This window comes from Phaeoacremonium minimum (genome assembly GCF_000392275.1).
Source record: "Phaeoacremonium minimum UCRPA7 unplaced genomic scaffold PA7_03_scaffold_39, whole genome shotgun sequence".
NCBI lineage: Eukaryota > Fungi > Ascomycota > Sordariomycetes > Togniniales > Togniniaceae > Phaeoacremonium > Phaeoacremonium minimum.
The window spans coordinates 490209-510514 of record NW_006920946.1 but is presented as its reverse complement, the minus strand read 5'-3'; the positions used below and the strand labels follow the sequence as shown (position 1 = coordinate 510514).

Below are 20306 nucleotides of genomic sequence, written 5' to 3'. Positions count from 1 at the left end.
TATTGCATTGTCTTCCAGACACACCCTCCACAACAAGTCTATCATGGCAGATGATAGCGTAAGCCATGAAACAAAGAGTCCGCTTGAAGCGGCAACTTCAGACAGGAATTCCATCGAACAAGGCCACGTTGTTGATGCCGATGACGGGTTGCTGGAGATACTTGGATACAAACAAGTCAGGACAGCTCTAGACTTCAAACAGGTTTAAGAGCGATTATTATTAACGTATGAGCTAGGAATTTCGTCGAGAATTCACGCGATGGAGTACTCTCTCGTATGCTATCTCAATAATGGGAGTCCTTGGATCTGGTATTATTCCATGCTCACCATTCTCATAATCTGAGACTGACAGACGAAAAAAGTTCCCGCAACGTGGTCAGCACCCTTGTCATCTGGCGGCCCTTCGACAGCTATTTGGACGTGGTTCTCTGGGTCTATATTCTCTCTATGCATAGCCCTCTCAAGTACGTTTATACATTATACTGTTAAGAGCTATGAAATTCACGGTAATTGACGAGTTTCAACACAGTTGCTGAGCTCGTATCTGCATATCCTACGTCTGGGGGAATATACTTCATCACAAAGCATGTATTTCCACCCGAGATTGTTCCGCTGGCAGCTTGGATTATTGGGTGGTCAAATTTTCTGGGACAGTGAGTTATCGAAAAGCTTTGTGAAGTGCAAACCAAAATGCTTACCGATCAATAGAACTGCAGGCGTCGGTAAGTTGAAGTCATTGAAGAGGACTAGCATTGAAGTTACTCACAAGCTTGTGGTAGCAAGCGTAGGATATTCGGTCGCACAAATGGTGAGCATAACGTCTCTTTGGTCGAAAACATGAAGGGTTTACATCCTAATCTAGATTCTTGCTGCCGTCTCAATGGGCTCATTACAAGATGATGGCACGTTCTCGTACTCTCCGTAAGTGCCTAGATTACTGTCTGGCGGCGGAAGCAACCTTTACTCATTATCGCTAGCACCCCAGAGACTACGGTTGGAGTAAGCATTGCTGTTCTGGTTTGTCATGGCATCCTCTGTTCGTTGCCATCAAAACGCCTGAGTCAAATGATCCGTTGGTTTGCTCCTTTGAACAGTGAGTTTACTATGTTGGTAACACAATTAAGTTGCTGACCTGTTAGTTCTTGGATCCATCGCTATCGCAATTGCACTCCTTGTCCTCTCTCCGAACCGGCTACCTGCAAAAGAGGTATTTGGCCATGTTACAGACGGTTCTGGATGGAACAGCAAAGGCTTCTCATTCTTGATCGGGTACCTTTCCGTGGCTTGGACAATGACAGATTGTATGTTTTCTTATTGCTAACATATTTTCCCAGGCTAACAGTAGGGTTCCAGATGATGCAACAGCTCACCTATCAGAGGAATTGCATAATGCCGCCATTAGCGGGCCCGTTGCGATTTTCCAAGCAGTTCTTGTTTCTTGGGTAAGATGTCGTGCGCACAGCTACACCCCCCCCAACTCTGACAGATCATAGGTAATTGGCTGGCTTCTGAACGTGGCCCTTGGATTCGGTGTAGGCAACGTGGCCGACACCTTAGCCACTCCTATGGGAAATCCCGCAGCTCAAGTCTTTCTCAACGCCGGTGGCAGAAGTGGCGGCTTAGCTATGTGGTTCTGGCCCATACTCATTCAATTCTTTACAGGTTTGAAAGTAGTGTAACATTGGATGAATCTTTGTAACTGACACTGTAAGGAATCACTGCCATGCTGTCGGACACTCGAACTTGCTTCGCTCTGGCCCGCGATGAGGCTCTGCCACTCTCAAGGTGAGTCCCTTGTCCAAGTCTTTTGCCGGAACCGAGACTCATTTTATATAGTACTCTCAGAAAAATGAATCGATACACTCAGACACCACTGTATAGTGTTTGGGCCGTGGTTCTGTTTTGCTGTCTTCTCAACCTCATAGCTCTTGGTAGCACTCAGACAATAAATGGCATCTTTGGAGTCACCGCACCAGCTATGGATCTCTCTTATATTGCTGTCATAGCTGCGCGGCTCTTCTACAGCAAGAAGTATCCTATCGCAAAAGGACCATTCACGCTCGGCCGGTTTCAGAAACCTATCAACCTTGTCGCTATCGTCTGGACGGTGTTCATCTCCATTATCCTTCTCTTCCCACCAGCATATCCCGTCACGGCATTGAACATGAATTACGCAGTAGTGATTGCGGCATTCATCGCTACTTTTGCGCTGGCTTGGTGGTACACTGGAGCAAAAAAGCAAGTTACATATGCTGATGTGTTCATGGAAGCCCTTCCTAACTTCTCGACAGGTATTATGTTGGTCCTCGGACAGAAGAACATTGATTTCAAGTGAACAATATCGATTAGCTGGGAATTATGATGATATTGGACCTCTTGAACTTATGTGATGCTTTGTCAGGCAAGCGGTAATAAGAATACGAGACCTAAGTATATTACTTTGAATTATACTTCATATGTAGTAATATAGATATTGTTACGCAGCAGCGCTACTTTTCACACGAACTACTGCTCTCAGTCGAAAGCAGTTAGTAGGGCTTATTTAATATCATGAAGAAGCAGGCGCTAAGTATCAGTAACTAGAAAGCCAAAGCTTCCACTGCAAGTGTCCTAGAAATGAGGTTCATCGAACATCACCCAGTGGCGTAGACCTCGACATAGCCGTCGTGATACCTGTGATGATATGCGTGGGATTTTGCAAAGACGTAAAGCAGTGCATTCAGAGGCGCGAAGGTTGATAAATGGCCGCTCTTGCTAGATCGCGCGAAATGCGTAGACCATTGGGCAGGCTTCGGTGGTTGGGGTGGGAAGGACCGCAGAGCCGCATCATCGCTCCACCTTAGCGCATAAGATCCAGACCTCATCACCTCCCTCACCAAAACAAACAGACACAATACCACCAGATCAGCAAAAGGACTAGATCAAAGCTTCAGAATGAGTAGGAATATCCCCCGTAATAGTAAAAAAAGAAAGGAGGCAAAAATAGTTGAGCGGAGCAAAAGAGTTCGTGCCGGCGAGCCACTCCCGCTGAGTGACGGCCCTACTTCTCTTTCGCGGTCGCATCCCTCATTCGGCCGAGAGGGGAATCGAACGCGGCGCGTTGCGTTGTCGTCGGGGGTGTCGTCGGGGTTGTCGTCGAGAGCCGTTCCGCCACCGGGCGTGTCGTCGAGAAGGTTAAAGAAAGGCAACGATAAACACCTTTATAAGGGTTAGTCCGTTTTCCCGTGACTTTCCCCATCATGACGATACCATCAGCGTTGCCGTCCTGCAAATGTTGATGTCAATATGAACCCATGACAACCTCACCCCTTTCTCACCCCTATCTCAGACCTCGGACCCACTCACCACCCTGAGCCCACGCCTTCCCAACTTGCTAAGCTCGCGAAATCCACAACAGTACCTTGATAAAGGCCGTTTACATGCACAACACCCTTTTTGTTTCTATATCAATCTTGCCACCTTTCCTGGGGTCCAACTCCAAGGCCCACTATATCCAAGCTCGTCTACCTTGACTACCAACAATGCTCTTATCTCACCTATGCTAGAAGCTAACATCACGCAGCACCTTAGGGATTTGATAGGTATTCCTTCGAAGATACTTCAGCCTCAAGATGCTACAGAATCAACACAAGGCGACTTGACCCACTTGATTGATCCTTGATGGGAACGGAGCAAAACAACAAGACTACCAGAAAAGAGCATAAAGCACATGTACAAATGTTTGGTACCGAAGTCCACGAGTAATAATTATTCATTCAGAATAGGTGGAATGGTATCATAAGAATGGACTTGCCTCCGGAATCAGTTCGTTCATGGTTCATGACTTCCTTCCCAATGCTCTATGGTTCGTATGACTTCGCTTCCTTGAATATCAAATGCGGCTTTCGCTTTGCAATATCTAAAATAGTCTCCGCAAAGACACCATTTGCCCCTAGAATAGATGTTAGTAATGCATGTTTTCACCCTGGAAAGGAGAAGGGTAAAATAGTGGGAGCTTACAGGCAAACCAGCTTCCTGTGCCAGAGATCAGCTAATACATCTCTCAGACATGCGTGGGTAAACTCACTTGTATAAGACACGGCGTAGTTGACGTCTACACTCTCATGGACAAGTCCAAGTTTGCTAGAGCTTAGGACGAGATTGATACACTCCATGATCTCAGTATCATCAGATGATGTTTGGGCCTGAATGAGTAAACTCATCGGCCAGGCATTCGACAGACCAATATGTGGACCTACAACCAATTAGCACATGATAGCAGCATTTGGGAAATGATTGCAAGCTCTTACCTCCAATGCCATGGAATTCTCTGCCTGTGAGGAAATAGGGGTTCGACTGCTTACTCAGCAGCATCTTCCTCGTGTTCTGGTAGATCTTGTCGTCCGAAGTCACAAAGCCCATCAATGGCAAGGCTAATAAACTCGGATAATTTGCATCGTCCATCAGGATGGAGCTGCCATAGCCGTCAACCTCATACGCGAACACATCGCCGAAAACCTTGTGGTGTATGACGCCATGCTCCCATACGCCCTTGGTGATTGTGTCGCTCCACTGCTCCACGGTCTGTGCAACTGTAGCGTGGCCTGCTTCTTTCAATATGGCAGCAGTACGCTTCAATTCTACAGCTATCATGGCGTTGGCAGGGATGAAGAAGCCCAGAATGGTCGCATCGTCACTGGGTCGGAAGGCTGATCTAATGAGTCCGGTCCCATTGTTGAGTGGGTTCCCTACGCCCATGAGGTTCAAGGTCTCAGTTCCGGTATTGGTATTTCTTTGGAAAGTATACTCGTTCCTCCTGTACCGGCCAGTCTCTGGATCGAATGTCGACATGCTCTGTTGATCTAGCACTCTGAGCAAGGTGTCAATTGCACGTAGCCACCTCTTGTTAACAAAATCGGTCGAACCAGTCTGCGCATAGAACTCATTGGCCAGTGCCAAGAAGTGGGCCAAGCTATCCAACTCGTACTTGCACTCGAAAACGAAATTAGGCTCGTACGCCGGATGAACGACATCGTTCTGCCCATTCATGCTGATCGGAAGTCCCGAGATGGGCGGCGGTTGGAAGGCGTTGCAGTAGGGCGACTCAATCACATACTCGGACTGAGTGTTGATTGCGCCAAGGATCAAGTCAAAGATGTTTGTGTCTTTCTTAGCCAGCGTCTGATATGGCTTTAGTTGGTTGGTGCTATCGCGCAGCCACTCTGCAATGATGTCGCCCGTGATGACGAACGATTGTGGTCCCTGCCATGCCTCCTCATCATAGAGCGACCATTCAGAGCTTTCGCGCTTGGTGCTCGCACGGGTGTGGAATTTGACGGTAGTATCGGTAGTAGAGGGGAAAGCATTTTCAAAGAGGCGCGCCAGGTCCTTGTCCTTCATCCTCGAAGTAACATCTTCGATGACCTTCTCAATTGCGTCGGAGTGGAATGTACGACATCGCTTATCGGGGCGCTGGAAGGGAAGTTGTAGAGGGCCGTCACTGAGAGGTCGACTGCGTTGTGTGTTAGTCTAAGGTTGCTAGTCGACCTGGGCGGTCTAGCAAGACTCACTGAGGATAAGCAGCGTAGGTAGTGTAGTCTGGGCATGCGTCTGGATCAAAGCCACCTATAGGCTCCTGCTCGTACGCGCCTCCATACCCGAGAGTGAGAGACACCAGAGGCAGCAGGAGTGGGAGCCTCTTGCGAAGCCAGACCATTGTGACTGCGCCTGTCTTTGCGGCTAAGGTCTAGTGTTCCGGGAAGATCTATGACATGAGAGCGTTTATAACGGGCTGGCCAGGCGCGTGGACATCGTCTCCGACCGCGATGATTAGGTGTTACTCCTCGCTTGGGCTTCGGGCGGTAATGATCGTGAGATTGCGACAAAGTGCGGTGAACGGGTGGTTTACCCAAGTGATGGGAGGGAGCGATTGGCCCCTGGCCACCTGGCGTTTGGGTAAGCTTCCGCAGGCGGGGGGGCGGGAAGCCGCCAAGATTCGCGACCCCGCAGCGTAGCTAATGTAAGGGCAAGAGCCACTCGGTCCACTGAAACAGATCTACTGATCCCAGTCGGATCTGGGCAGGGATAGCAAGCGCAACTCACACACTCGTCTACTTTGGTATATTGATATCTGAAAATTGTGGCCAAAGTCTCAAAGAGGGTATATGCTCCTTCATTACATTTATCTTAATGCACAAGAACAATCTACCTGAAGTTGGCTAGGATATGGTCGTGTCCCTTGGATTGAAAAAATGCCTTGCCAAAGTCGTTAGATTCATATTGTTTCGCACGATTGATCCATCATTATCCGTTAGGGGGTCGGTCATCACTGTCTTTCAAATGAATACAAGACAAGGAGTTCGAGAAACAGAAATCACTTCTTGGAAAAGAATGACATGATGTTGCCTTGAGCACCCTTTGGACCGGATTTTTTAGCTTTCGTGGGCTGTGCAGATGTCTCGACCTTCTTCTTCGGCGGTTGAGGCGTCTCATCTTCAGAGAATGATTCCCAGCCTGGTTCTTGGATCGTCACTGCAACTTAGGGTTAGCAAGTCTACATATAAGCCTCTGGTTGATCTCACTCACCCAGATATCCCTGATCATCCAAGATCTGCTTCTTGCGCATGATTCGTCTCTTGCCCCGCCGGCGACCGTCGCCCGTGCTAGAGACAACTTCAGTCGGCTCCGCCTCCTTCTCAGGTTCTGGAGCTGGCGGCTCCTCAACAGGCTCTTCCATTGGACTGTCAGCTTTCTCCTCTGGCTCCTCTTCTTCGTCCTCGTCGTCCATCATTCGTCGCAAAGCTTCCTCCCGTTCTTTTCTGCTCTGTTTAGGCCCTGAGTCTTCTGTCTTCGGTTTGGGAACAACTTCGGAATCGTCTTCGCCGTCATCAGACATTGCCTGCATGCTAGTATCCGCGTCGGCAGTGACTGGAGTTGCAGGCTGCGAGTCCGTTTTCTTGGGCTTTGCTGCTGCCTTTCCAAACGCTTGCATAATTCCAGAAGACCCTCCTCGTTTCAACGCTGGAACAGGCTTTTTCGCTGGCGCCGCCGCTGACGCCGACGGCTTGGATGGGACTTCCTTTGGCTCTTCTTTGACCTTCGTGAGAGGTGCAGGTTTGCTAAGCGTCGGCTTCGTCTCCTGTTGTTTGCTAATCGTCTGGGCCACAGGGGGCGCGGCGGTACCTTTGCGCTCTCTGCGTCTCACACATGGATTTGTTATAGTGCCATAGGTCGTCCCTGAATCGACAGAGTTATCAGTGCTTGCAGCATCAACGAGCGGTCGTGCAGCATCAGAGAGCAACTGGAGATCCTACTCCTGGTTAGCCTCTGTGATATCGACACGGAATATCACAATATACCTTCAGTGGGTGCGGTCCGAGACTGTACACATGGATCGATGTAACTTGCTCGTACTGAGAGAGCACATCTAGAGATGCATGAGCGCAAATAGAAGGAGTTGCTTAGGGCTGGGAATGCTACCTTTCAGCTGTTCCTCACTTACCAGAGTGAGGGTATGGGTCGTGATTTCCTCAGCAACTGACTCGGCTTCAGGCATAGAGCTTGTCATTTCGACATCCCCATCCTCGCGCACATGGCCATTAGTGGCCTCGACAGACTTCTTGATCCCATAAACTAGGTAAGTCGCGTAGATAGCGCCAGGTCGTCTGTCATTCTGCGACTTGTGGAAGTCATAAAGCATCCTGGGACAGTATGAGAAAACGCCAATTTAGCAACATCATGCTATGTGGACTTACTGCTTGGCAAGGTTGACATTAACCTTAAGAGCCCTACTGAGAGCACGATATGTGACCTGGGCGCGTTAGTTTGGATGAATGAGATAGATTAGCCCGAGGGGATAGGGATAGGTACCAGCTTATCCTCGCTCAAAATCTGCTCAGCAAGATATTTCTTGTAATCGTCCATCTTGAAGCCCACAACTCAGGGTCTTCTTGATCTCGATTCGCACGATGATGGGGAAACGAGTCGTGCAACAAAGAAGAGTAACCGAATCAGAGGCCCCTCTCTCGACTTTCCTGTGCTTCAACGCGTGGCCACGTGACTGCGGGGCCGTCAATTTAGGTAACCTTTGGTAGCGTCAATGACTTCTCACTTTAGCAGGGATCCCGCACACGCGACTCGTACCTTCCGCCAGATCGCGCTCTCTTCCGGTGCAGCGTTTGGGCGGGCGGTCGTTTGAGTCGTTACAGCCTCTTCAATACCAAACAGACAGAAAAGCGACAACTTGACCGGGCAACCACATGGAGCCGGCAATCGCCTTGACACCAGGACTGCGATAGTACGTACCTTACTTACCTTCACCACGGATTATGGACTCCAGAATAGTTGGCCCGATCTCAAAGGACGAGACGTTCGATGTCCCCGACTCGACCGACTGGCTTGGTACGCCTCTCGCCGGTCTTGTTCCAGTAGAGCAGGCCTTGCGCTGCCACGTCTGCAAGGATTTCTACACGTCGCCGATGATCACCTCTTGCTCACATACATTCTGCTCGCTATGCATAAGACGATGCCTTGCTGTCGATGGGAAATGTCCGCTCTGTCGGCACACAGACCAGGAGTCAAAACTGCGTGGGAATTGGGCGATGCGCGAAGCGGTCGATGCGTTTGTCAAGTCGAGAGACGCTATTCTAGCAGTTGCCAGACAACCGCCAGGCTTGGCCGTCCCCGGCTCGCCAAAAAGGAAGGCTGTCACTGAGGTCCTGGGTGACGAAGACGGACATCACAATAAGAGAACCCGAACTTCTGTGCGGTTGAGCAAGGCCAAGGCGGCGGAGACTACAGCAGCAATGATGCGCGAGGAGGTGGATGTACCCGAGAGCAGAGATCCTATGGACTTTGAGCCTAGTCCGTACAACTGAGGCGGTATGCTTGTTGTATTTTTGCTAACGTGTCTCGCAGATGATGGCCTGGTATCCTGTCCAATATGTTGGAAACGAATGAAGCCACAACTGGTTGACAAGCACATTGACACAACTTGCCCCGGTTCACCACAGCCACAATCAAGTAGCTCAACAGCACCGAAGAGCAGTTTCCCTATAATACGATCATCCGATCAGTCAAATCAAGCCGGTGCCAGAACTCCCGAACGATTACCATCCCTAAACTATTCAGTAATGAAAGACGTTGCATTGCGCAAGAAGATGTCTGAGCTAGGCATATCGACTATGGGACCTCGTCAATTACTTGAGAAGAGACACAAAGAATGGGTGACCATCTGGAATGCCAACTGCGATTCAGCCCGACCCAAGAAGAGATCGGACTTGTTACAAGATCTAAGCGTCTGGGAACGAACATTGGGGGGTCAGGCGCCAACCATGTCTCGATCAGCAAACTTAGGTGCGCAGATCAAAGACAAGGACTTCGACGGAGCAGCGTGGGCTGCTAAGCATAATGACTCTTTCAGAGACCTAATAGCCAATGCGCGAAGGACTTCGAAGGTGAAGTCCGAAGAGTCAAGAGAAGGCAGCTCTACACCAGACGGAATCGCCAGTAATAGCAAGTCAAGCGATGAACAACCTCGTTCTTCGGACCCGCCTTTACTTACTGGCGGGGAGCCTGCGAGAAATTCGGGCTTTGTTGATCTCACAAACCAACCGTCCAGTCCGCCGAGTGTGCCCAATTTTGGTTCGATGAACGAGGGTGGGTTCAAGAATACGGCTGCAAGGAATACCATCTCTGAAACTGAAATGCCTCGTCTCTTTGCTTCAGGGGAGATATATAAGCGAGATGTAGAGGTTGCAGCGAGTCCTGACGCTGTTTGGCAGGCACCATCATGATATCGATGGCTACATGAATGATAATTGCAGATATCAAACACGGGGCTTAAGTCTCTAAAGCTTGTACAGTTGTTCATGTGCTCAGTTCATTATGATACCCTATGCATTATTAGCTTGCCAATTGCGCCTGAGGCTTCTCCTCCAGCGACATTCTACTCAACTCCTCCACGGGCTGTGCTGCCTTCGATTCTGTGTTCTTCTCTTCTGCTGCCTCGGCTGGCCGTGATTCGTTCGTGATAGGCTTGAGAGCCTCCAACTCTGTCAATTTTTTCGCCGTCTCCTCCGCTTCTCTTTGTTGCTCCATCTCTCTCTTGGCGCGCTCGGCTTCCTCCCGCGCTCTCTCTATGGCTTCCTCCTTTGCCTTCTCTTCCTTTTCCATGGCCTCTAGCTCGTCGTCGATCTCGCCTTCATCAACAGCTGGGCCGGATTCCGCAAGAATGCTGCCGACCTCGTCGGCCTGGCTCATCTGCTCCCGTAAGTGGTCCACGACCTCCTCGACACGTTCTGCACCGCCAACCTTGGCATTCAGGCTCTTCAGGACTCCTGTGCTGGAGCTCATGACCTTCACAAGTTGGACATTGTCTGCGGCCTGCTCGATCTTGGCTGCTACCTCCTCCAGCTGGCTCAGTGTAGCGAATCGTGTGGCTAGTGAAGACTCCGCGAGTTTCTTCGACTTGAGTGCTGCGAGTGCCGCAACGCGGTTCTTCCTAGTGACTGCATCCTTCGCGGTGGCAGCTAGCTCGTCGATGCGCTTGTTGAGAATTGCTGTCTGATGTTCTAGATATTCGGTAAGCTCTTTCAAGGACGCAATCGACTCGTCTTCCGCTGTGATCCCCGTCTCTTCTACACCAGGGGTCTTGATCTTGATCGTCTTGCCATCATATAATAGCAGCCCTTTGTCTCGTGACATGAACTTCAGGAGTACGTCCAAGTCGGTTTCCGATAGCCTCTGGCCTGTCCATATCGTATTCGCAAAAGTCTTCTGGAAATGTGCCTTGGAAAAAGTCCGCTCGAACCGAGAACTCGCGTCTGCAGTCTGTTCGCCGAACGCCTTCGTCGCCTCCTCTATATTCGCCAGCACGACAAACTGCCCGTTTGGTAACCTGTCATCCCCGCCAACGCCCCCCGTCAGCCCAAGTTGCCGCAGGCCCCATGAGACGACGTTCCACGGTAATGACGTCCAAGACTTGTAGTATATGCTTTCTCTGGCCTTCAGAAAGTCTTGCAAGGGTATCAGATCTTTCTCGAGGGCCGCCTCTCGCACCACAGCACCGAGAGCTAGCGGACGGCCGTACTGTTTGCTCTCGAGAGCTCGAAGCAGAGATTCGTCGGCATTAAGGACAAGGAGATTGGGAGTAGAAGCGCGACTCGGTGCGAGGCCAGATCGCACTAGGCTGCCGAGGGCACGCCGCCATGCAGAAACATTCGCTTGGTACCCATCTGGGTTGATTGTTCGAAGGCCGCGGAAGTCGGAATACAGGGCAGGCAAGCGGGCTCTGTGAAAGAAGCCCATTTAGTAAGAATATATCAGCTTGGGGGTTAAAGAAATTAGACTCACTTCCGGAAACTCTCTTCGTTTTGGACCAGATATCCTAGAAGGTCGCTCATCTTCTTTCAGGTCCAGGTCTACAAGCTGGCTTATAGCCCGATATATGTTCTCTTCTCGGTGAGGTCGTGGCCGTCGGTGACGGGTGACGTAGTGACGCGTCAAATGTAGTTTCAGCACATCACAGTGTGCTTGCATCAAAAAGCGAGGTCTATATTGGAGAAGCCAGCTGTTGCGGGATCAGTCTTGCGCACCATAACAATGAAGGTCTGGACATCTGCTGGGTGCTATGACGGCATGTGATTTTCTGATGTTTACCTGGTTCTGTGCTCGCTTTGTGTTATCGTTATCAGCGCGAGTGGTGGGGTCATGAGATTTCACAGGCTACCCAAGGCGCGGAAGGCGGGTAGGTTCAGTAAGGAAGCCACTGGGAGCCACTAGGTGAAGGCTGAATGAATGGTTTTGGGGGATTCCAATCCTGACCACACAACGCCAGACATTTATTATAGATTCAATCATACTCTATATTTCTACTTTGTTGGATTCCCTCTACATCTACAGAACAGACAGCTGAATCAATTGCTATATTGATACTACGGCATTCTCACACATTTCACAATATAGGGAAGAGGCCCCCAGATACAAATCCGAACGAACCATATCCTACATGTTCTCAAATTTCTTGGCGTGTACGACCAATCATTACATTTTTTATGTGTTTGATCGCAACCATCCGTGACACGCGAGTAATTGCTGAATGCCATCTTATGTAACGTTATATAACGTTATAAGTTCTATTTTATTCTAATGATAAAAAGAATACATCTAAGACTGTAGCACGGTCTAATGGCTAGACTTCCTTCGTTGCTACTTCGCCATCAACAGCCTGAGGACCACGTTTCCCCTTAACACTTTTCCACTCGAAAGCTAGAGCAGGGACAATCGAGAAACACGCAACCGCGGTACCGACATAGAACGTTGTTGTGACTGCCTTATTATACTGCACCAGCACGGTAGGCAACAAGTCCTCCGGCACGAATTGCCGTAAATCAGTTGCCCCTACGCCGGCCAAGACCTCTGCACTGGCGCTCGGCAACACTTTGGAGAGATTTGTGACGAGTTTCTGAATAAACACGTTCTGCGCTACACACACAAACACTGAGCCTCCGAGACTCTGGCCGAACATCATCAGTGATGCGCCGATAGGCACATCCTCGGGCGCGAGAACGACTTGTGCTGCGATGCCGGATTGTTGCATGCCAAATCCCATACCAAAGCCCGTGAGGAACTGGAAGCCGATCCAAGCGCCACTACCACTATCGACTTTCAGTGTCGTGAGCAGACCAGTGCCAATGGACATGAGACAGGCACAAGCGATCGTGAAAGGTGCGTAGTAGCCGAAGCGGCTCACACAGCCGCCGGCAATGATGCTCGCTACAACAAGGGCCAAGACAAACGGCAAGGTCCGGATACCCGACTGTAATGCATCAACGTTATCGATAGCCTGGAACCAGATTGGCATGTAGTAGCTGAAGGCAAGCATGACTCCACCAATGCAATTCGAAAAAGTGAAACCGGCCATGATACTGCGTTGAAGGAAGACGCGGGCTGGTACGGTGGCATTATCCCCACTGCGGCCCTGAATGATGATCCAGAGTATGAGGAGAACCTCAAAGAGAACCAGGAGCGCAATGACTCTTCCGTTACTCCATTCGTATGTGCTACCACCCCACTGGAGAGCCAAGAGGAGGCAGATGATGCTTGGAGCAAAGAATAGGTTGCCCAGCGGATCCATCCGAAAAAACTTCTCCTTCGCGGTGAGGGATGCCTGTCGAGGTGGCGGAACATGAAGGAAAAACAAAACTATGAATATCGAGACCGCGCCGATGGGGAGATTAATGTAGAAGCACCACCTCCACGTGAGAGATGCGTTCTTGGTGAAAGCACCTCCAACCAAAGGCCCAATCACAGACGAGACACCGAAGATGGCGCCAAGGAGCCCCTGATACATTGGCCGCTTCTCAAGTGGCGCAAGAGGAATCATGATAACAATCACTCCTGAGAACACTCCAGCTGACCCAGCTCCTGCTATTGCTCGACCGATGATGAAGGCGATGGAGTTGGGTGCAGCTCCACAGAGGGCTGATCCAACTTCAAACAGAAGGATGCAGCCAAGGAAAACAAATTTGCCATTGTAGAAGCTGTATAAACGACCGAAGAGTAGCTGAGTCGCGCAGCTGGCGAGCACGTAGGCGCTGCCATACCAGCCGATGTCTCCTATCGAATGAAACTCGTCCGTGATCTTAGGCACGGCTGTTGAGATGATGATGCGATCCTATTGAACGTCAGCATTGGCTTATGTGAGGAGTAGTGTTCACTTCGGAAGTCTTACCAGGGCTACCAAGAACATCGAGATGTACAAGCCGAGCATAACCACTATGACTGTTCGAAGAGGGGGATATTCGATATCGGGCTTTTTCTCTGTAATTGATGATCCAGTTGGGTCGGAGGGTTTCTCAGAGGGATCGACCTCCTTCAGATTCGTGGGCTCCAGACCTTCATTTCTCTCGACATCTCCTGAATAGGAGATTGACTGTGTTGTTTGTGACATTGTGATAAGAGCTCCGTGTCTTTGAAACCTAGGTATTGTTGGTGTATCTAAGACGTTGCTACAATACGGAACTGATTTGCTTTAATTTGGTAACTTCGTTAAGCAATGGAAACAAGACGTTCGGTATCTCCATTTTGAAAACTAATTGGATCTGCTCAGTCTTATAGGAAATCTCAACTTTGGTGTCGGTCCCGTAAGTGGCGCTCATTTCCCTTCGTTTGTAAGTGTCCTGAAGCTTGCGAATGCTGCGAATGTACCGAGTCGGTTGCTCCTTGGGGTTCAGCCAATCAGGCGATGGGTCGCAAACCCGTATGATCGCCGAATGTTGCGAATTTTCCGAATTTACCGAGCGAGACGGTGCGGCCACCTCATCTCGTTTCCTCCCACTCCTGCTAAGACACGCGTCAAGATTCGTTAATTAATATGTTATGATTAGGTACCATGAATTCAATTGATTTTATTGACTTGACTGTGAAGCTGTGGAGCTCATTTAAATGCGCTTCCATGAACTGAGTGGTGATTGCGCACGTCGGTCGTTCGCCCGCTTTTCCAAGTCACGTAATGGTATTTCGTTCCAACAGAGCATTCCATTCGTCCCAATTTATAGCTCCCCAGTCCGGAAGGGCGACATCTCCAGTAAAAGTATCAAAAATTCCGTTAAACAGATAGCCAACATTGGGCAGATCTAACGGCTGCGGCAGCCCAATGTTAACACCATTTATATCAAAGGTTGGATCTGTTTGTAGTGGAATAGTGGGCTGGATTGCAACTTGTACATCTGATTGTGAAGTTGTGTCGAATATCTGGCCCATGGTGTTCTTTTTTCGGTCTCGTAAACTCAAGATGATAACTGGGGTGGCTACCGGCTCAAGACCGCGCCGTGCTATCTCTTTCTCTCTAGCGTCCCATGCTCGTAAAGTCAGCTCAATCACGGCTGCGTGAAGGGTGTTTGCCGTGTCGGTCAGAAGATTTGGACGGAGTTTGAAGACTTCGGTGACCAGATGCCAAGCCTTTTCCGTTAAAGGACCAGTCGGTGGCTGACTTCGCGATTCTATAAGCATGAAGACGAAGGCATCGACCTGGAAGATAGCATCAAGATGCCACGAGAAACGCTCCAAGTCTCCCGTTGCTTTGCCCTGAACATGACACTCAACCAACTGGACGCTCCAGAAGAACAGCTTATCGTGCTCTTCTTGCGGCAGGGACTTGCCTTTGTCTGGGTACTGAGCAGGATGGTGCGCCATCATCCTCATTTTCCAGATTGCTGCATGCCCTCCACCAGCTGCAAGCATATGAAGGCTAACTGCTTGATCCAAGTATTTCAGATACTTCTCCTGTATGTGACTCTCGAAGACGTCGATGATGTTGTCTCTCTCCTCAATAGATGTGGCTGGGTTGTGAAGTTTCTTTCCAGCCTCAGTAAGAAACTTGCCCATTTCATATCGGATAAGACAAAAAGTCATCTCTGTCGGACCTTTGTGAAGGGGAGGCATATCAGTCATACTTGGACTGATGTCTGAATCATTCAAGTTGGCGGGTAGCGGAAAGTTAATGGCGTCAGAAAACATGATCTTATGTCCTGCGGCTTGGTGACTTCGTCCATCTAGCCATACAATCTGCCACCAGAGACGTCGTCGAAGCTGGACATCGTAGACCGATATATCTTGGGATGTACCCCTATCAGCTTGTGGGTTGAGTCTCTGGCCCATTCGGACAGCCATGCCTGTGAGAAGCCACATCGTTTGGACATCATAAATGGATCTCGCCGCCAGCTAGTGGTCTGTGAGCGGTAATCATCAACCATAAGTTTGGGAAACGTACAAGGAATATGGTGAAAGCTTGCAGTATGATCGTGTTGGGGGATCTCATAAAGCTTGCGGCAGCGAGTGCTTGCTGGCATACTGAGAGATAGCGAATCTGGAGAACTCTACGTGGCTCGCCTAGCGTTCGAAGACATTCTTCGTCTTTCATGGACATCGCAGCTGCGGCATAGACAGCAAAGAGTAGCGCGACGTATGGCTTGCTCGTCGAATCGAAGTCCCTGCTGGCTTCTATAACATGCTGCTGAACAGCGGGTGCATAAACAACTTTAGATAAGGGATTCACATTCTGCAGGAACGTCTGCCACAGCATGAATGCATTCATCGGAGACGGATGCCACTCTCGAAGACTAACATCCCTCGGAGTGCTCGAGAATAGCAGGTCTGACGGATTTGAAATAACACCATCCCCGACCGGTGTTGTATCGTCGTCTTCTAGATCTGAACCTCTGGCAGTGTGTGGCTCTTGAAACTATGATTCGTCAGCGTTAAGGATACGTACTCAGGTGGAAATGATCACGAACATCTTCATTCAGACCAGTCCATAGGTTGCTATCACTCTGGTTAGTCCAGACAGCCTTCTCCTGGCTCATTTGTAGATATGACATACTGGCCAAATGCTGGGACGATCCTAGGCGCTCTACCTCCATCTTGGCTTGAGTTAGACTCATGAGACCTCGGCCGTGGAATGTCCCGAATAGCCTCCGAATGTTCCGGAGGACCTGCGCGCAGCCTTTTGCGACGCTTGTAAGGCGCGCGAGTGCCCGGGATGCAATCAGCTCCAAGCTTTGTACATGCCGAGCAAGGATGCCTTCGGTCGCATCGCACTTTGCGTTGTTTGCATAGCACGCACGAGTACTCGTGCGAATAGCCTTGTGCTCCCGGTGTGCTCGCTGCAGATGCAGCCGACGGTGACGGCATTTTCTCTTTTCAACTGACGATACGATGAGTTTGAAAGACTTCTCTTGGTGCAAGAAGCAGGGTACTTTCGAGTATACAGATGATGAGAACGTTGTTTGATGGCGTGTGAGCTTAGCATTCCTGTCAAACTGAGGTGGCCTCGGAGGATTCGGAAGATTGGGCGAGATTGCACGGCCCACTCATTGTTCGTAGTCGCTGATTACATCACTAATTTTGCCTGCACTCTAGGACACATATCTACTGTGATGGTATCTTTCATGAGCTTTTAAGCAATCTTGGCAATACAGCCCTCACGTCTTTTTCTTTGGTCAATAACGTTGTCAGATGCGCAAATTGGGTGGAGCGCGCATCAAGAAATTAATTTGTATTTTCAGTGGTTAGTAGGAGCCTACATTTTCCCTCCCTCAGACACAACATGGTTCAGTCTATGTCACCGTATCTCAGAAACGAATTCAGGCTGCTCAAGACCAACAGGCATCGTTCATTTCGACTCGCCTGTCATCATATCAAAATGGAGTAGTCTAACCGTCCAAGACCAGCATTATCTGAGCTCTGGGGAGCTTTGTGCAATTGAATCCCGTTTTTGTCGAATTGGGGGAGGGGTTTGGTAGCCGATGCAGTAGTGCTGGAACTCAGCAGTTATTGAATACTGGAATGACTCGGTTCGAAGCAATGGAATCGTTTGCTTGCGAGGTTGTGATTGTCTACCTTTTGGCGTATCAGAGAATAGAATTTAAATAACACGGAGCAACATTTGCAAACCTCGTATACCAAGCTCGACTTGAGAGAGATCATTGCTACGGTGTGGCCGCTTCACCCTAGAGTGAAGTGTGGCGACGATTCCCAGTGTTGCTAGAAAAGAAGAGACAATACCGAAGGCAATGTTGACAATGACATCGGAGTTTATTGGTGACATGATATTAAAATCCAGGACGGTGTTTAATTGTACATATTCATAAATAAACAGAAAAACAGAAGAATCTCGGCTGGCAGCGTGTACATCCAGACATTCTAGACGTCTTACTTTAAACTCCTTTATGTCTTACCTGGACAATATGCTGGAAGGTTTTCGAAGTGTTGCATCCTGCGCCTTCATGCTCGAGAAGCTACGGGTGATTTACACGGCGCAGCAATGGTATTCATGGGGTAATTTTCGTGCTCCAAGGGTACTTGAACTTACAGCTCAAGATTTTCATGGTGTTTCTCTGCCTTTTGTTAAACGCAAGCACATTGACTCGAGTGTTTGACTGATTGGGATCATGTCACACACAGATCGGCACAACATCGGCTAGGCTGATGACCCCAAGATCTTCATGGCGCTCCGGAGTCAAGGCGAATTTCGGGGGTTCTCATTGGCACAAGAGCGCGGCGCCATGAAAAGCAAACCCCCGAATTACATTGCCTTGGCTCGCTTGGAAATCCATAGCTTTAAATGGGTGTTTTCCTTTCGCCTACGACACAATAAGGGAATTCTTCTTTTGATATAATACGTCAACATCACATCTTTGACGAAGCGCGGCTCCGTTGTATCAAGCCAGACTAAATTCGGAATTCTTTAGATTTTAGACCTATCTGAGAGATTACCAACGCTACGGAGCAATGTACAGGCCTTCACAGTGTCACGGGAGCCAAGATGCAGATAATGATACTCAGATGACTGATTTTCCATGGGGTGATGGTTTTCATAATGCTGCGAGACAACAATCGGCATGGGCAGAAAATAATAACACTAGTTGTGAGTTTTCCCTTGATGAAACCTTTGAGGAGACATATCGCCAAAGCAACATATTTGGAGAGGTTGACTTGAGCGATCTCGACTTGAATCTTGAGGATTGGAACTTCGACGTTGCATCATTAAACCCTCTAACGGGAACTCGAAACTCCATTGAAGAAAGTCAAATTTATGGTTTTACCAGACCCGACGAGCGTTATGCTAGACAAGGAAGGAAAAAGGAACGACGAGTCAAGCTCAATAGATTCCAAAATAGCGTCCTTCAACAGTGGATCTCAAGCCATTCTGAGCCGTACCCAACCAGAGAGGAGAAATCAGAGTTGAGTCAGAAAACAGGGCTCACCATCAACCAAATTAGCTCATGGTTTGCAAGAACGCGCCAGAGGAAGCTGCGACCCATCCCCGTTGCTAAACGGCATTTACACTCAAACGCACCATATGAAGATGCAAAAATTTCGAGTGTAGTCCACAATGACACGAATTTCAAGATCTTATGTCCCAGTAACAAAAGCCTGCCGCTTGAGAAGAAGACAGTTGATGATTATTCAAGAAGATTAAGAACTCAGTCTCTACCGCCTTGTTACACGCTCAAACATATCAATCTGCACTCTCGGTCGAAGGTCGCATTTAGCCGTCAAGGCAGAGTATCTTTGGATGCTGTTCCTTCTCAGGAAAATGACTCTAACTCGGATCCCCTAGGACTCAATCCTATGAGATCGATCTGCGCGAGTCTTGATGATGTATGCAAGCCAGCGAAGACTAACTCTGTGTTCATCATGGACTGGCTCAAGGAAATACCAGACAATGGCGCAACACCGAGTTCGGATATCCATCCCCTATATCATAGAGCCGATTGTGAAGCTCAGAAATGGCTACAACAGCGAGAAGATATAGTGGACAAAGTCGATGGCTGCCAGACAGCCAGTGAAAAACGAGTGATTCATTCTACCGAGGAGACTCTCCATATATTAGACCTCCTATCTCAAATAGACCAAAAGCAACAATTACAATCCAGCACAGCACTCCAGGATTCATACTCTTCTTATGAAAAGTCTGACGATTTCCAACGTCAGCTTTCGGATGTTTCATCGAACGCCCCCTCCAACAATCGAAGTGCGTCATCCGCAGGAAGTTACATGTCGTTCGGTTCTAGAAGAGGCAGACGCCAGGTATTCACGAGTATACCTTCTTGTTCACGAGAAGAACCAATAGACCAAGGAGCGATTCCCGAGCCAGGGTCTGATAATAATCCACCCAAGTTATTGAAACATAGTCCTCGATCGGCCAGACGGGATAGTTGGTCTTCTGAGTTCAATGTGGACTTCAAAGGATTTCCCGAGGGAACTATTCCACTAGCATTATTTATAACGGATCAGTGCCAGTCTCAATCTCCTAAAGACAAACCGTATCACTGCACCTTTTGCTCGTCAAGCTTCGGCTCGGTTTATGCCTGGAGGCGTCACGAGGAATCTGCTCATGCTCCCCAGTATCAATGGGTCTGTGGCCCACTAAGGCGCACTTGCTCAGAAAGACTCTGTCTATTTTGTCTTACAAATGAGGAGTGGTGTGAACATAAATTCGGCAAATGTTGGGCAAAGGCCAAGGCGGGCCGGACATTCTTCAGAAAAGACGCACTGAAGCAACATCTCATCCTGGTACATTGTAACGGAGACAAGACTTTATTACGCAAATGTGATCTTGAAGCGTGCGCTGAGCCGGTAAATACGAATGCGTACGATCTCACTTGTCATTTTTGTGGCTATGAAAACCAGGATTGGTTTGAGCGTGCTCAGCACATAGGGAGGCACTTCAAGGCCGGAGAGACAATGGATGGATGGCGGCCGAGAGGGAGTGGAAGATCTTTGCAATCTCCGCGTCTCGCCAAATTTGATTCCTAGCTTGA

At 49.1% G+C, this 20306-nt stretch overlaps 4 protein-coding genes across 4 annotated transcripts; all 4 read right to left on the bottom strand.

Moving 5' to 3' along the window:
* Positions 1-3839: 3839 nt before the first annotated feature.
* Positions 3840-5695, bottom strand: UCRPA7_576 (putative duf1237 domain protein; the record flags this gene model as incomplete). Its single annotated transcript, XM_007913170.1, has 4 exons — positions 3840-3931; positions 4067-4234; positions 4290-5491; positions 5550-5695. The coding sequence occupies 4 exons, from the start codon at positions 5693-5695 to the stop codon at positions 3840-3842; spliced, it is 1608 nt and encodes a 535-aa protein (XP_007911361.1).
* Positions 5696-6352: 657 nt separating this feature from the next.
* UCRPA7_575 (putative dna polymerase subunit cdc27 protein) lies at positions 6353-7902 on the bottom strand (the record flags this gene model as incomplete). The annotated part of the gene is made up of 6 exons (XM_007913169.1): positions 6353-6510; positions 6565-6802; positions 7338-7391; positions 7481-7679; positions 7734-7789; positions 7849-7902. 6 exons carry the CDS (start codon positions 7900-7902, stop codon positions 6353-6355), a joined length of 759 nt encoding a protein of 252 aa, XP_007911360.1.
* Positions 7903-9882: 1980 nt separating this feature from the next.
* Positions 9883-11381, bottom strand: UCRPA7_574 (putative snf7 family protein; the record flags this gene model as incomplete). Its single annotated transcript, XM_007913168.1, has 2 exons — positions 9883-11269; positions 11332-11381. 2 exons carry the CDS (start codon positions 11379-11381, stop codon positions 9883-9885), a joined length of 1437 nt encoding a protein of 478 aa, XP_007911359.1.
* Positions 11382-12169: 788 nt separating this feature from the next.
* On the bottom strand, positions 12170-13930 carry UCRPA7_573 (putative mfs multidrug protein; the record flags this gene model as incomplete). Its single annotated transcript, XM_007913167.1, has 2 exons — positions 12170-13654; positions 13712-13930. 2 exons carry the CDS (start codon positions 13928-13930, stop codon positions 12170-12172), a joined length of 1704 nt encoding a protein of 567 aa, XP_007911358.1.
* Between the last annotated feature and the right edge of the window lie 6376 nt (positions 13931-20306).